This window comes from Pleurodeles waltl, chromosome 4_2 (genome assembly GCF_031143425.1).
Source record: "Pleurodeles waltl isolate 20211129_DDA chromosome 4_2, aPleWal1.hap1.20221129, whole genome shotgun sequence".
Taxonomy (NCBI): domain Eukaryota; kingdom Metazoa; phylum Chordata; class Amphibia; order Caudata; family Salamandridae; genus Pleurodeles; species Pleurodeles waltl.
Genome location: NC_090443.1, coordinates 610,632,185 through 610,649,451, shown reverse-complemented (window position 1 = coordinate 610,649,451; position 17,267 = coordinate 610,632,185). Strand labels below are relative to the sequence as shown.

General features: G+C 40.6%; 1 protein-coding gene across 4 annotated transcripts in view; it reads left to right on the top strand.

Annotated features, from left to right (window-relative positions):
• The window catches only part of EXTL2 (exostosin like glycosyltransferase 2), a 62,520-nt gene that overhangs the window by 31,603 nt on the left and 13,650 nt on the right, over positions 1 to 17,267 (top strand). For 3 of the 4 annotated variants that reach the window (XM_069232177.1, XM_069232178.1, XM_069232179.1), the window contains exons 2-4: positions 7,662 to 7,762; positions 9,685 to 10,115; positions 12,172 to 12,242. In XM_069232177.1, the coding sequence (XP_069088278.1) occupies positions 7,758 to 7,762; positions 9,685 to 10,115; positions 12,172 to 12,242 (507 nt within the window). In that variant the 5' untranslated portion in view covers positions 7,662 to 7,757. Of the gene's footprint in view, positions 1 to 7,661; positions 7,776 to 9,684; positions 10,116 to 12,171; positions 12,243 to 17,267 lie in introns of all 4 variants that reach the window. The other variant, XM_069232180.1, reaches the window with a different exon arrangement.

Genomic DNA, 17,267 nt, shown 5'->3' with positions numbered 1-17,267 from the left:
GCTGGGCCATGGGAGGAGGAGGTGTGTAGTGAGTGGAGCATGTCAGTTTGGCCATCCGTCTTGGGCCTGCCAAACTGAGATGCGCACTTAGGTTTCTTCAACCCAGCTGTGCTGCACAGCCAGGTTGGAGAAACAGCACAGACTCCAGTGCACTGTCTGAGCAGCAGACTAAGCTGCTCAGGTCAATCCTGGCGCTGTTCTCATGCTAGGTATAGCGTAAGAGCAGCGCCAGGATTGCATGGGGAGCCTGTGCTGGTGTACCAGGGACTGGTGGGACACCAACAGGAGAAAAGAGGAGCGAGGCGGCCGGTGGCGGCAGCAGCACAAGTACGTTTAAAAAAAAAAAAAAATTATTTCCCGTGCCCCCGCCCACCTCTCCCCTTGAGATTTTCAGCAGCTGGTGCTGCCAACAGGCCTACGTTAATAGTACCTTGTACATAGTCTAAGCCTATTTCCATATGTGAGGAAAAATGAGGTGTTGATGGCGGAATGCCCAGCAACCAGTGACAAAAACGATTCTGTTCCACCTGAATGGAACTAACATCTCTTTACCCCCATGTCCCCATTCCATAAGTCACAGTGGTAAACATTTCCTTTTATAAATTTCAAGAATGGGTGCAACAGGTTTTTTCCCAATGCTGGAGGCAAGGGACAAAGTGGTTCCCACAGCACGCAAAAAGCGAGACACTCTGCTTTTAGGACTGAGGAGCCTAGAGCAGATGCCATCGAAATCCAAACCAAAGTACTGAAAAGAGCGTACTCTACCCTGTGCCTGCTCTCCCATCCAGGTTTTATTAGGTTTGGGGCCACATACCATTGTAAATGTCTGTGTAGTTTGTCTCTAACTCCAGTCCCTTCATAAAATAGACGAAACAGGTAACCAACTGTTTTAACTACATCAGCTCCCGCGGAAGCCAGAGTACTTTTCAATTTGTTAAGCAGAAATAAAATTGGGGCAAGGACGCACCCTTTTTGCACACCACGGTTAACTCTAAATGGGGAAGTGTGCTCACTAATAGGCCCATATCTAATTGTGGTTGTGAGATCTTGATGGAGAAATCATAAATATGTAACCAGGCCCACATCAAGACCCATAGTCAAGAGAATTTCCCACAGCTTTGATCTATTGACACCATCGAACGCACTTAAGTCCACAATTGCTAGATGGATAGAAGTGCCCTTCACATATTTAGATTTAGCTATAAGTAAATGTTCATTAACGCACTGTTTGATTGTACCTAAACCCTTCCTGAAACCATATTGAACCTGGGGAAAAACATTGTTACTATGCATCCAGGGGATACCCGCTCCAAAACTATTCCAATTATTTTGAAGGTGGAGTCAAACAATGAAATCGAGCGGTAGCACATGGGTTCCAGAGCATTTCCCTGTTTAGGTCGAGCGTAATTTTACGTCCTCTTGTATACTTTTATTATACTTCTGTGGGCTTAAAGCCAATTCATTTGTTTGTTTCAGGGTGATTTAAAAATACTTGCTTGTTAGTGGTCACTCATGCCTCTTTGTCCCTACTTTTTCTCTTGGGGAGCAGGGACTAACTACTGTTTAATTAAGCTTTGTCGTGTTTATATGTTATTTGAGGGCCTTTTTTTTTATTGGTTTCCTGCTCGTGTTCACCGAAGCTTCCCTTTTCATTTGCAGAGCATTCTTACTCTCAGCTAACGTAACCATGTTGTTCCTGCTTACATTTCACATGCTTTACTCAATCTAGCATTCTCTACGAGTGTTTGCTTTTTCGAGGATGTTGCTACTTATTTTTTTTCCAGCAACCATATTATTCTGGTTTCCCACCTCTTATAACCTGAATGCACAGAGTAAAGCTTTTCTCAAAACAGGCGCCACGCTTCATTTTCCCGCACTGCGCCTGTAAGTCATTGGGCATGTATGAAATTCAAGATTGCAGGGTACAGTTCCTTATGTGGCCAAAAGAGCTCCCAAGGCACACCTAGAGACAGCCTATGCTACTGCACCATTTCCTAGCTTCGTGCACATTAAAACGATAAATGTTGCAGGTTTTTTTCAGCCAGCACATTATAAGTGTAAAAGCTTAGACGTAACCATATTCTTCCTGAGTTCATTTTACATGCTTATTTAATTTATTTTTTTTGGTCCATGCTATCTGTAATGAATGCTCTCCATCAACAGGTGTCTTCATATATGGCGTAGTGCCTAAGCTGCTCTCTTTGTAACTGGGGAACAAGGTTCGAGTATCAGTGTCGGTTCACCATCCCCTGATTCTGGGCAGTTCACTTAATCTCCCTGTGCCCCCCCCAAAAGAAAATTAATCTGCACTAGTGTAACGTAATTGGTGCCCCTGTAAAGCTCTTCAATGCCTGCTGGTTGAGTTCGCACTATTTAAAACTGCCACTATATAAAACTGCATAATAACCGCAGTGATTTTGAAGAAGATTTTAAGCCATAAGTTGTCCAGCACCAAGAATTCACATAGATGCCGAGCTTGAAGTCTCTTTAAAATGCATACCCTGTCGTCCTTTGTGGCATGGAAAGGTGCTTTCAGTTGGGTATGCTGCAGTCTCTGTCAGCTTTCCCCCGGAATTTTTACACATAGGCAAAAACACATCCACACTCTCTCCCTCTCTCTGTTTGGAAAGACGTAAAAAATGTTGGGCATTTCACAAAGTAATGTGCTTTATCCCGCTTACTACACCTACAAATCCATATTCATCTCTCTTTCTGCTGCCCCTTAAGCCCCTCTCCTGTGCCCTACTCACCATATAATAGTATGTTTCAGCCACTGAAATCGTGGGATGAAAAAAGTGTGTTTACACAGATTAGCGCTTGTCACATTAATTAAAAGCCGCCCCTCCAGTTCCAACTTCTTCTTAGTAACAGCAGCGAGGAGATGTCAGCTATCATGACTCAATTTTGCCCCATGTAAAGCTCCACATCTGCTGTGAACTCTTTAGTGAATGCTTTTCAGGAGAAGAGCCATCTTCATAAGATATACTCTCCCAGCTACTGACAACTGCAGCCTAATCCACTTCCCTACTTGTGCAACCACATTTATCTTACGTTTGCCCTGGTACTCCCCTGGGGCATCTTCAGGATTTTTGGGGCCCTGGACCAAATGTATTTTGGGGTCCCCTGTTCGTAACAAATTTGAATTTATGATCCAGTTCCAGCTCTTCCTTGCCCTCTGTGGCCAGGTCACTGACAATGCACAGGCACACCGGTCTAAATTTTTAATGTCTTTATTTCTAATATTCAGGGATAGTAATGTGTGTTTGCAGTACCTTTGACACAGCAGCAACTTGCTAATATTACTTCAAATAATCTCTGTGACACCATCCAATTTCTCATATGTGAGGTCCTGTTTTGGTCGTAAAGAAAGTTTTTTTAATGGATGCTTCATCAGACAAACACATTTCTCTGAAAATGTCAGAAACAGTCCCTCACACATCACCCACATTAAAAATATGTTACAAGAAAACAGTACTAAAAACAATCTAAGAAATGTTCAAGGTCATCAGGGCAAGACTCTCTTCAGCAAATGGAAGTGCTTTAGTTGTATGCAGAGCCACTGGAATTATGTGCAGAGAGGACTAAATTATGTGATGGAGTTGACCAATTTTTGTGGCAAGAAAAGTTCAGTTATGCTTTTACAGCGCAGATAGCTCTAACTCAAGCAAATGGGGGACCTATTGCATTGCAAATGCTTGTTAAAGATTTGCACCACTATTGAGATGTGCCAAAAGGACAGTGGCCTGACCCGGCAAACAGAATTAAAAACATTGGTAAGAATTGGTGACTGAAACCAAGGGTCTTCTATAAATAAATCAAGAAGACCTGCCGCTTTATTTGGAAGACTGTTATGAATAGCTTTAAGTACTACTTCTTCTGAGAAAAAGAGGCTCACGTTTAGCGGCCAATCAACCTGTGCATCTTCAAGAATTACAGTATTGGGGCTATAAGTAGCAGAAAAATAGTCAATCCAGGCATCAGGAGTAATATGTACAGTGAATGTGTCAGGAGATCGACCCTTGGATAGACCAGCCTGGACCGTCCGCTAAAATGCCTGTGAGTCCTTACTTCGGCATGCAACCACAATAGCCTCACATTGCTTGTCTTTTATATCCGACTTTCTCTTTTTCAAAGTTGAGGCATATGCCTTCCTACAGGCTGAAATTGCAGCCCTATCCCTGAGAGTTTTCTTTAAAGTTTCTTTAAAGTAATGTTCACTTTTCTACAATATTTATAGAACCATGATTTATTGGCTACAGGGATTTTTCTAATGGGTCTACTCAACATAATTTTAATACAAGACATGAGTTCCGTAAAGCTGTGTAATGAGTTGATAGGATAATTTCGGTCCGAAAGGCTTGATGTTACCAGATCCATGCAATTGTGATGTACCTTAGTCATAATTAGGGTAAAGTCCCCAGAATGCCAGACCACCCTCTGCTGATTGTCCTTAGTGTTTAATACCAGACAAGGTCCAGCCACAATCAACTGACTCTGCGGGGGAACTACAAATTGTCAAGCTAGAGGATTATGATCACTGTAGATTGAAGGAATCACTCCATTCCCAAAATCAATGGTTGCAGGTTCCGTGAGGCGAAGACGTAATCAATAGTTGTTCCTCATCCCATCCCAGCAAGCGTAGGGATCGCTGACCTACCTGGACTAGGGACAGCGCTTGCTAGATCATAGCCCCCCTTTAGGAAGTGTCCAGAAGGCAAATGAGCTTCTTTTCAGAGAGGCTGTCATCAGTAAACGTAAGTGGAAGTTGGAGTCTAGTGGCAGATCACCACCCCAGAACATATCAATATTAATGCAACCAGATGCTATTTAATAGTACAGCTGTCCACTCTGTAACATTTAGTATCTGACTCTAGCCCCCTGCCTTCCTGCACACTATAGCCACTCCTACACCGCCCATCCCCCCCTGAGCTTCGTCTGTTCATTATAAATAATCCCAGTAAGTGTCACATGTCCTATAATACTGGAAAGTCAGAACTAACTTCTGTAAAAGTCTGGAAACATTCTGTGCTCTTTTGGGGAGCTAATGTAGCATAATTAGATATCAATGTTTGACTTCCCCACATTGCCATCCTATACCCTGCCAGTTGTCTCTATCGGAGGAAAATCATAGTTGGTTGGGGGAGAATATGAACTCTTGTGGGTGATGGGAATCACGTGAACTACGTACTTAGCCTGCCCCTCAGTTAACTTCTTTGCAATTCTAGAGTAAGGTTTAATAAAAGCTGTATCTGGTATCATAGATTGCTTTATTAGTCAGCTGGTTTAGAAAAGACAGTATTCAAAATGTTAGATTTACCTCCTTGGCCTCACACACCGATTCAGTTGTTCCATCCACCCAAAATCAGCTCACTTTACTGAACTGTTCCATTCCAGCAACTGCAAATGAGCCTTAAAATCATGTTCAGGCTACTGAGCAAAACCTTAGTTAGCCCCTAGTCAATATCAAACCAATAAAGGACTAGCAGAACTCACATACCATCACACAGACCATCGTAACTTATACTGGGAACCCCTTCTCACTTTACTCAGGGCTGCAAGCATATAAGTGAGGGGCAGGTCTCAGAAGTATGCCTCAAGGTCCTTTATAGCATTCTACTTACAAAATTCATACATACTTGGCTAACACGTGTTTTTCACATTTAGCAATATCTTCTTCATGGCCACAAATCTGTATGTACAAAGCTTTTCTTTGTCACTGAAGAGGATTTTGCATATATAGTTTTGGGCAAGGAAGTAGTGCCACTATGCCTATTTAAGTAGCAAGAATATATTCTGAAGTATTTGGTTGACCCTTAGAAAGGAAGAACAGCACCATGCTTTTTAAATGACACAGAGAAGCTTTGTACATTAAAGATTTGTGGGCCCGAAGAAGCGATTTCTAATCGTGAAACGTGTTGGCCAAGTATGTGTCTGAATTTTTAAATTAAATGATATAAAGGACTTTGATTCAGACTTCAGAGACATGCCAGCCATTTATGTCCTAGGTAGCCCCTACTGTATGTACATAGTCTGAGATAGTGGCACACACATAACATTGGGTTTTATCATTTAAGTGAGTCCCTGAGGTATGTTGGCTGAAGGGTTGAACTACTGGTGTATTGCCAGGGATGGCACAATTAGCAACTAAGTGCAAGCCTTTTCTGCCCTTAAGATGCTTCTAGGAATATCACCAAATAAATACTAATATGTCATATTTGTGCATTTGTAATATTTAGTGAGGACAGAGATGCCTGGTTCCATTTTTTTCTGAATTTGCCCAGAAGAGAACTGTACGTACATCTCCGTTGTCAAGAGGCATGCAGTTAAAAGGTGTTGATTTTTTTTTCCTGCCAGATCTGACACCCTTCCATATACCTAAATCAGTGTTTGGCGTAGCTGTCGGGCACCCTTGTACTGCCAATTGGCCCAAATTGAAAGGGACATTGTATTGGTGTTTTTTTTGTTTTTGGCCCTTTCGCGACCCACGGGACCAAAAAAAAAAAATACAGTCCCACAAACTCCGTTTCAAGCTAGCCTATCCCGGCCATGCTGGAGTGACCGACAGGCCAGTCTAAAACTGCCCATAATCTTAAGTAAATGTATAGCTGCTCAGGTGTTTGCTGCTTCGGTGTTTTGTTGGAGATGTTGAAGTTTGAAGGCACATCTTTGCAGGATGTGTGGGAGACAGGCTAAAAGAGAACTGTGAGCCCTCTCGTGAGAGTATGGAGGATGGCCTTCGCCTTTGAACTCTATCCAGGCCTCCTTGGAAAGAGAGAGCAAGGACACCCACCGACCAAGAACAGGTGTGAGAGAGAGGTCCTAAAGCAGCAGAGGTAAGAGAGAGACACTCAGAAACCGGCGAGAGAGAGTAAGGTAATAGAAAGAACCGACAGACACAAATATGAAAGAAATAACTTGCAGGCGAGCGAGAGAGCCTGTAGGGGAAGTTGTCACTAAGGGTTCTTAGACATAAAAAAGGTTGAGCATAGTACATTCATACTGGTGAGCAGCGGATACCCTAGAAACAGATGTGTTAGAGAGAGATAGGCACAAAGCTGCACAAACATAGAACTCGTCTTCCCAACTTCCTCTCCCCTCCCTTCTGCAGCAGAGCGGTAGTTCCGGATAGTCAGAGGTGAGAGAGACGTTTGAAACAAAGGCAGGTGGGTGAGAAAGAACAGAGATGGAGCTCTCAGATCCAGAGAGACCAGAAACAAAAGGGGAATAAAGGGAGAGCAGGGAGCAACGTTCCATTGAGCGATCAGACCAAGATTTCAGAGGTAGGAAGAGCGACATCACGAATGTGATAGACCTAAGAGCACATTGGGCATCAGGGAATACACCTGCTGACACGTCTCCATCCGCCCGCAAAATCCTTTCGAGATAGTGAGAGATTGAAAGAGAGAGAGATATTGTGTGTGTGTGTGTGTGTGAGGTGGGGGGAAAGGGGGAGGGGATGTGTTCGTGAGTCAAGCAGTACAAAAGTCAATATGTGTTCCTGCACGAAAAAAGGGTATGCATCCTTGATATAAGGTACATAAAACGTGAAGGGAAGGGAGCGTAACAGATGGCAACAAACTACATTCTCTCTTCTATAGGTGCCTAAAGTGGTAAGGAGTCGATAAGATTGCGTGAGTAAAACGTGTGCCTTGTCTTTTCAGATTTCACAGTCATGATCACAGCCTGATTCAAACTTCTCGTACAGATCTCACATAATCAATATTTCTGGAAGAAAATCCCTACCGCCCTTTTGTGACATGAGGTATAGTAACCAGGTGAACAGAAAGCTGTCTAAAATTAATACGAATACCCATTCCCTTTCTTTCCTGCTGTGTATCTAAATAAGTGTCATGCATGAAAAGAGCTTGAAAGGGCAGATACTCCCCCTTCTTTCTGTGACCTAAGTCTGCACGGAAATTCTGTTATTGCCCTGCCATATACTTTAACTTGCAGTTCACTTTTTTACTGTTCTTGTGTCTTATTTATTAGAAATTATTAATAATTTGCTTTACCGCCTTTATATGCAGGGATTATTTCTTACAGCACGATTCTCATTTAAGACTGCATAACCATACGTACTAGCTCATTCTGATTGTACACTTGTGTGGCCGTGCACTATTGCTATTATCACTGTCTTCTCTACACATGTAATGATTAATATCTTCTGTGAAGTGCCTCATACATACTTAAGTTCTTCTCTCTTGTATTTCGAAGTCATGGTCTTCCTAGTCACAGTTTTCTTCTGTACGTGAGAGGCATGTTTAAGGAGTGGGGCGCGGGAGATGGACGGAGACACTACACCTGTTCACCGTCTCTCTCATCCAAAATGGTTCCCTGTAGCCTTAAGTATCGCTTGTTTCTGAATATCAGTTTTACGTTTGTGGTTAAGTTGACATTCACTATCATTTATGATTTAATCTGTACCATATAATATCTGTTTTTATTTCCTTGAAATACACTGTTAGCAAAAGCTGCTTTTAAAAACGTCTTGAATGGTTACTGCATCTACCCACCCTCTATAGTCATGCATTCCTGAAGAAATATGCTTAAATGTTCCTACTAAAATTGATCTATTCTGAAGAGCAGTTCACATATGGAGGCCTAGATCCTCCGATGAGTAATCTGCTTCACCAGAGATTAAAACATTGCGTGCATCGTATTAGTATATAAATATATAGTCTTTCCATATCTTTTGCAAAGCCTGAAATGCTCTCCTTGGTAGTCTTGTTACATCATGTAGCACTTCATACACCTGGCAAGGTCGTGAAGCACTCTAATTGGCATCAGTTTCCTTCTCTTCATTTGGTGTGCATTGTTGAAAGGGTGGTGGTGGTGGTAGTTTGGTCTATATGGGACACATTGTTGATATGTGAGGTTTGATGGTATGGTTCGTTGCACAGTGAGCTAAGTGTTGCTGCGCATAAGCATGGATATTGCTGAGAGTGTAAATGAACCTGAATTTGTACTAGAGATGTAATACTCAATCCCATTCCAGTACTGGGGGGCAAAATATATTAATTGTTTACCTAATGATAGGCCTGTAAACCAGCTTAAAATGGTGGTCTCCCTCTCATGGCTTCTAGTGTCTCCTCTCAGTCACACTAAATTAACTGTAACATGAGCAGGTGTGAGGTGAAAGCGTTAAGTGCTTAAACTGGGCTTAGAGAGCACATCATTTGTTAAAGAGGTTATCCTTTCTATAGTGCTTTTTATTACTGTAGCTTGAGCAAGACTCATCGCAGTTTCTTATGAACTGGGCACACCTCATAGGCTGTCGGAGGTTAGGATGCCATGTCCCGGCGGATCCACTCTGAGGACCTTGGCAGTTTTCACAATGTAAAAGGTCTGAGAGTCCTGGGTCATAAAGAGATAACTGTGCCACCTTAGATGCAGAAGCACACATAAACCCATATACAGTCATAGTTCACAGTGTGGGCTGTGACCTAGTAACGGCCTTGCTTGAAAATTGATATACTGTTATCTCAGAGATGAAATGGGCCTTTGGTAGATACGAAATTATAATTTTTGTCTCATAGGCATTTCCTGATAGGCTTAAAGTTTAATGTGTTGTTATATTTATTACCTGAATTGCATGGGAACAATGTCCAAGATGGGCTTTCATTACAGTTTCATCAGTGTTTAATAGACTAACAACCAGTCTTTGATTTCCCAATTATTTCAAAGGTGCATTCACCATATTTGTAAGTTACCTGGAAGAGTGATCAGAGCAAGGATGCTCCATGTGTCCTTTCTTGTCTGCGTCCTTTTGCTACTTGTCATAGGAAGTTTGGCTGCTTTTCTTCCGAATAACAAAGATGATGGGATAAAAGCTCTCAAAAGGAAGGAGAACTCCAGGACCCTTGTAACTCGCGATTCGTTCACTCTGATCATGCAGACATTTAACCGAACGGATGTGTTATTGAAACTTTTGAATCACTACCAGGCAGTTCCAAATATACATAAAGTGATTGTAGTGTGGAATAACATTGGGGAGAAGACCCCAGAGGAGCTGTGGGTCTCGCTCGGACCTCACCCAGTACCTGTTGTCTTTGAGGAGCAGACTGTGAATCGAATGAGAAATAGACTGCAGCCTTTTTCTGCACTGGAAACTGATGGTAAGTCATCTTCTGAAAATTATAACCTGTCGCTATATGAACAACAGTAGGAGTGCATCTGAAATTTTTAATGTAAAAATGAGTTCTGCCTCCTTTAGCATAGATATTCATCTTTTCAGTACCCATAAATGATAAATAGTCTTCTGAATCCATCAATGATATATAGTTAGTCTCCAGTCAACATCACTGAACTGACAATTGAAGACGGTCAAGAACGGAAATCTGGGCACCGTCCTTGCCTTGTACAAGTTCTAAACCTTAAAAAGCATTCCAATCGGTCGCAGGAGCTTTAGAACCCTCTGATTGATATATGTCTCAAATCAGTGTGCATGAGCCAGCATCTGTAAAATACCTCTATGTATACTGATGATGTTGATGATGATGATGAGTGAGGATATATGATTTTATCATATCTTATGGATGGAGATGTTTGAAACCTTAGCATTTAGAGGCTGGGAGCGGTCATTCTACAGGGAGCTTCTGGTTTGCAGTATAATGAAGCCTGTCTTTTATGTTGAATGTAAAATTCAGAAAATGTTTTTGTTCATTTTATTAGGTATTCATGTGAACAGATGCAATTATAGTTATAGCAGTGTATTAGGAATCTCTCTTTCTTCAAAGGAAATTGATTACCACTTGTTTTGTTAACATTTCAAATACTTTTTCCATGTAAGAAGGTAACAGAAGAAAAAAGAGAAATGCTCTTAATCAAGGGTGAACTTTCAACATTATCCTTGCTATGTCATCGCCATCATATAATACTAGCCCTTTATCTTAAGCCTGTATTGCCAGGCAACATTGTTTTTTTTTTATTTTTTATTGAGGCAAGGTCAGGTATTTCCATCAATTAATAAGTTCCAATTGTGTTTTCAATTTAAAAATACTTATCAAGATGATTTACAGATATTTTTTTCTAAAAACCCAAAAAGAAAAATTAGAATCATACAGCTGGTCCCATCTTTTATTACAATATTTCTTGTTAAGCCATAATCTATTTTAGGTTATTGCAGATGGTGGGAGAGCAAAACTGCATATTTTTCCATATCAACTGTCAGATCTCACAGATAGCCGAGCAAATCAGGATAGCTATCTGAAAATGTAAGCAATCTCGTATACCATATAATGTTGTATAACCGCCACCAGGATATAGTGTTTGAAATAGAGTTGTGTCTGTCCTCCATGTTCCCAGTTGGCAGAAGGTGGACCGGAGACTCGACTTCCCTGTCCAAATATATCTGTTCACTAAAGAGTTAAAAAAAAAAAAAACTTTGTCAAGAAGAGAGGAGGAGGCATCTGGATTGCCAAGATCAGCCTTGTGCAGCACTGTTCAAAACATTTGGCACATTGAATTAATGAGATGGAGTAAATCATTTTAATCGCAGGGTTTGTTTACTTTTAGTCCAAATTATGTTCTGTACATTGTAATGCAGTTTCAAACAAATAATGCAGGTTTTGTTTTTCATCTTAGTTTGGCCTGGGGGCAGATAGGCATCCAAGGCCATAAGTGGAAAAGGGTTCGTAGCACTTAGTGTGCTTATAAAAGAGGTTCCCACCTCGTATACAGGAGGACCAGATCCAGGGCATGTTTGCAGAATATGTGCAAAGAAAACAATTACATACGATGAATTTATATAGAAAAATGTAGATAGTCTTTAACAGCATAAAATACCATTACATAAGTTAATCTCCATGAAATTCATTACATAGTCAGTGGTTAGTCATAAAATCTGGCATGAATCTGACCACGGGGGCGTATTTTAGACACCACATCAAATCCTGTACGTTTTTTGTGAAATTATTGGAGAACTTCCGATCCTTTTGTTACAGATGGAGTAATTTTGAAAACATCTTCCAGGTCACAGCGTAACTAAATTTTGTTTTAAAGTTTGATCTGGAATTCCAATTCTGTACAGCTGATGCTGAAACTTTTAACAACCTGCTTCTCAAACAGGATTTATACATTCTGTATATGGAGGATATGCCTGTAAGATCAGAACCGTATTAGTTGTTCCATGTGTCTGAAATGTGATACTTAATACCTTTTTTATTATTCCAGCTATTTTAATGATGGACGATGACACATTGGTTAGTGCACATGATGTCACATTTGCTTTTTCCGTTTGGAAGGTAATTTTTTTCACTGCAGCTAATTTTGTTGACCATATTACATCGTTCTTATAAAAATGCCTTAGGATTGTCTTGTTTTGTGTACACTTGTTGGGTCTTGTTTTGCAGCTAGAGCATGGGTGGAAAATTGAAAAGAGAGCCACACATCCAATTTTTTTGTTTGATCAACAGTTGCTACATTACATTGATTTGTTTGTAAAACGTTTATATTCTTAGTGTGAAAAATAGGGAATGCTATTAAACTGGATTTATGTTTTATTTCCAATGTAAATAAATCAGAGACAACAATATGCGTGGCTCTCGTAGAAAGCTTAAATCGTTTATTTTAGTTTCTGAAACTACTAACTCACTGCTATGGCTTAGCAACAAAAACTTGTCAGCAACAAAAACTTGTTACCCGCTGTTGCTATGCCATAAAGGGTTTCCAGACCAGGCTGTCAGGGCTCTCTGAGAGCCTGTCAGGGCATCGCTGCTTGTCTGAACAGCTGCAGGTGGGGAAGGAAGGCCGGTTGGTCAAACATGGCAGATAAGATTTTTGTATTTCTTTACCTTTGGGACAGTTACGTATGGTTCCCCCATTACACCTCAGCCCCCGCGTAGCAGTTGAAAACAGGGGCAGATGATTTTGGGGGACATACATAACAAAAAATTATAGATGGGTAAAAAAATTATGAGGATGTTTTTCACCTCGGGGTTCTGAGTGACATCTTAGACAACCCGAGCTGTGCTCTCGTTGTCTGTTTGATGTAATTCCGAACTTCTTGATGAAAAGCATCCCGATAATTCACTGTTACCCATCTATAATTCTATATATGGCACATGGGAGCCTGCAATCCTTATATGAAAGCTCATTTGTAACTTCTTATGGCAGTCGAATTGTGACATATCTAGTCACTTGTAATAAGTTATAACAATTGAATTGTGAGCTCATAATGGGTGCTTCAAGAGTAAGCAGTTACAGTGTATGTCAGGTCAGAAAACACCATTACACCTGCAGTTTAAACAGTGAAAATGAGAACTGGCTTTTCATTCCTCTGATCTGCTTTTCCACAGTAAACAGTCACCAACAGAAAGGAGATATTATGACAGTGTTTATTTTTTGCATGATGTAGGTCTTTACAAGAAAGTCAGAGTCACTCTGCATGTTTCTAAACAGTGTGTCCTACAGCATTTTTTTTTCTAACTTATATTAAGCTGATTCTGGTATATTTTTGAAAACCATTACTAACTGCTTTTAGGTTTGTTTAATTTCACAATATGGATTCCATGTTTACCTTCATAGAGATAGACAAGCCAGACAATTCATGAGACGAGCCAGAAGTGAGCCAGTGTTCCGGCTTGCCTCTAGGAGCCAAAGTATGAGATGAGCGTTCAAAAATATAGCAGAATCAGCCACAGCATCACACAAAATGGAGAGCAATTAGGAGAAAGATGGAGGACGGCAGGGTCCACTTATCTGCCTGGTCTGTGACACTGCACTGCTCCCCTACCTTCTATTGATGAATGGACAGTGCTGCAGAGTGCAGTGCACCTTTAACCTAGTCCTTCTAACCCCCACACCCCAACCACCATCTCCTTCCTCCCATTTCAGGTACGCCATTCGGAGGGTTGTCAAATGCATAATTCCAGAAGCTGTGAATGTACTGGTGATGGTAGGGGAACCAGGAAGGGGCTGGCATTTTACATTCCTTCTCTGCAAAAGCCAGCATTTCTTTTGTACGCAAGTTCTTTTAGGAAAAAACTATTAGCCCTGATGAGGCCCATTAGTGAAAGGTTTTACACTGCCCAGACATGAGAAGCTGGGGATAGGGTGGTTAATTGAAAATTCAAAGGGCCTTCGCATTGACACTAGTTTCCCAGGTTTCTACATTTAAAAAAAAACCCAAAAAACAGCCCATCTGCCCATTTATTAAGAGCCTGCAAATGCCTGGTGGTATACTTAAAGAGAACTTCATATAAAGTCTTAACCCCCAGCACTTGGTTCACTCCAACTAGTACACATTCCGCTTATAACCTCATGCATTAATATTTGACAATAGGCGTGTGGTTGTGTTTTTTCTTTTGTAGGAAATGTTTGCTACAGTTTTATTAACATGTAAGATTCATATTTTATGTCATTGCAATCATAAATCAGAGTGGCAAGTCATAAATCACGATGACACAAACATAAATCATTTGTTGTAGTGTCATAAATCATTCTGACAGGATAGTGGTTGGCAGGTTATAATTCATATCTGCCATAAATCAATTATATCCTGCGTGCTATTCTGCTCCATCCTTTATTCGCCCTCTTTTTTTTTGTTTTGTTTTTTTGCAATTTTATATAGCACAACCTTAACCCAAAGGTATAGGAGCACTTTACATGTGCACCAGTTACATTACACAAGGTCACATTAGTTTTTAGACACATTACCTGTTGGTCCAAAGACACCAATAAACAATTCTTCTGTGTTTCTTAATGATATGTTTCATAATGTTTGGGAAAGGTTGTAGGGGTTACGGCCAGAGCTGCCGACTTTGGAAGTGGTGAACCAGATTAGAGTCTCAGTGTTGGCTCAACATCCTGTGGTTCTGGGGAAATAATTGAATCAACCTGGGCCTAAAATAAAAAATAAATGTGACCCTGTATAATGTAATCTGTGCTCATTTAAAACACTTCATGACCTTCAGGTCGAGTTTGTGCTACATAAAACAGCAAATCAATGATGGTTTTCACAGCCACAGGTCGCATTTAAGAGGGAGAGGTCGGGTTCTAATCATGTTGAGCTTGAGGGCCACGAGGACCCTGAGCTGAGCCACAGTGGCCTCACCCAGCTCTAATTCTTCATGTCTGCAATCATACTATCTCCTTCTTGTGATAAAACAAAAATACCAAAGATTTAAGCAGTTTGTGGGAAGGATGATGTTGTGAACATGTATTATAGGGAATAAAATACCTTTTGTGTAGGTTGAAAGAATATTGCAAGGCAGAGCTCCAAGATCTTATATAATAACTCTGCTTTTAGCCTTGTTCATCTGTAAGATGGCAGAACTCCTTGATGTCATATAATATCCCTATAATGTATGGGCAGGCGGTACTTTTTCACATATAACTGTTCACTGTGGCTTCTCAAAATTGTGTAGAACATAAAATGTGAAAAATGGTTGCTCCCAGTGTAGCTCAGATTTTCCTCTTAATATTTTGCTTCTTAGATGTGCATGGACTTGCTAATGACTATTGCTTCACATTTGTGATCTCATATCAAAACATTGATTAAAGCTTGCATGTTTCATTTATTTGTGATTGTCAAACTTTAGATTTGCCATTCAAGGTTTGTTTTCCTAAAAGCTGGACAATAGTAATGCAATGCTTATCGTTTCCCTCCTCCTTTTCTGAATCTCTTAAGCAATCTATCACTCCATCACTCCACTGGTCATGATTTTGGACACTTCTATATTTGATCATGTCACCACTACCAATGTGGGCCTTATTTTACATTCACATGCAATTTTATTGTGTCTGTTGGAGAGTGTACATGTCTGTGGCTTGCTATTGCAACTGGCATGAAGGAGATTTGACTTTTGTAAGTTAATTTGAGGCATCTATCAACAATTTTGATAGAAGGAATAGAGAATTACAGCTACAAATAGTTCAGTTGAAGGGGAAGTTTACTCTTTTCTTAGCTACACTTGTGAGAAGGGATCAGCAATGTTTATCCTACACATAAGAGGACAAGCAACCAGAAGAGTCAGCTCAGTATTGGAGAATTATGATGCCATGGGTTGTGCTTCTGTAGACAATGACTTTGGTTCTGTATAAGACGCATGTAAATAACACTAGTAAAATCTAGGTTCAGACTAATTCATTTAGTTTGATTTTGATTAGAAGGCCTAACCACACTAATAGATCGAATTAAACAGCAAAAGCGAACACAGTGTATACATATGGTTCAAACAGTGCTGAAATGTTGGTTTCATGCTTAACACACAAAAAAACAAATGGCTCAGGCACACTTCCGACAGACCCTTATAGGGGAAGCTTAACAGCCTCTGCTCTCTTTCAAAGAACTATCACCAATTGAATTTCAGGATCTTGTCAAAACGTGCAAGCCAGCTGGGTGCCATTCTGACTCTTGTCACCCGCAAATCTTCAAAAATGTTCTCTTAACAACTTTAGTGACCATCTCAGTCAGAACTCAGATCAACAACTGATTAACAACAGGGGTTTTTCCAGGAGGTGTAAAGGCATACATATGCCTATTAATAAAGAAAACAGTCCTGCACCCTCAAGACCCCAACAATTATAGACCAATAGCAAAATGACCATTCATAGGCAAACGTTTGGAAACAACAACCTTCACGCAGATGGCAAAAGTTATTGAGGATAAATCCTTATTTTCCAAATTCCAAATTTGTCCAGCAAGAGACACTGTAGCAACTCTAATCCTGGTCTAAGATGGCCTTTAAAATCACCAGTAGACCAGAATAGGGTTGCTGCACTAATTTAGTTGGACCTTTTGTGATGACTTCGACACAGTTGACCCTGACACATTAATCCAAAGACTCGTGGAAGGCGGTATAGAGTTCACCCCTCTCACTTGGATCACATTTTACCTCCTCAATGGGACAAATGTGATCCATACTCCTTCTCTCTCATCAAAAACATACAGCATAAAAGTAGGCTTCCCTAACGGGTCTGTCATCTCACCCCTCCTTTTCAACATCTATGTAAAATCCTTACTAGTGCTAATCAATGTATTTGAGTTCACCTGCTATAAGTACACAGACAATACACAGATACTTCTTAAATTGGAAAGACCCAAGGATATTGGAAACTTACAAATCTTCAGTTGCCTCCAGCCACTGACCAGTGGATGATATTGAGGCACCTTAGAGTGAATGTTTAAACACCACCAAAACTGAAATACTCCTCTTTGATGACTGGAAATCTTATGACCGTATCTGTGCCTCACCTGACTTTCTACGAACACCACCAAAAGTATCCAAGGAGGTAAGAAACCTTGGAATTACCACGGACTCTAAGCT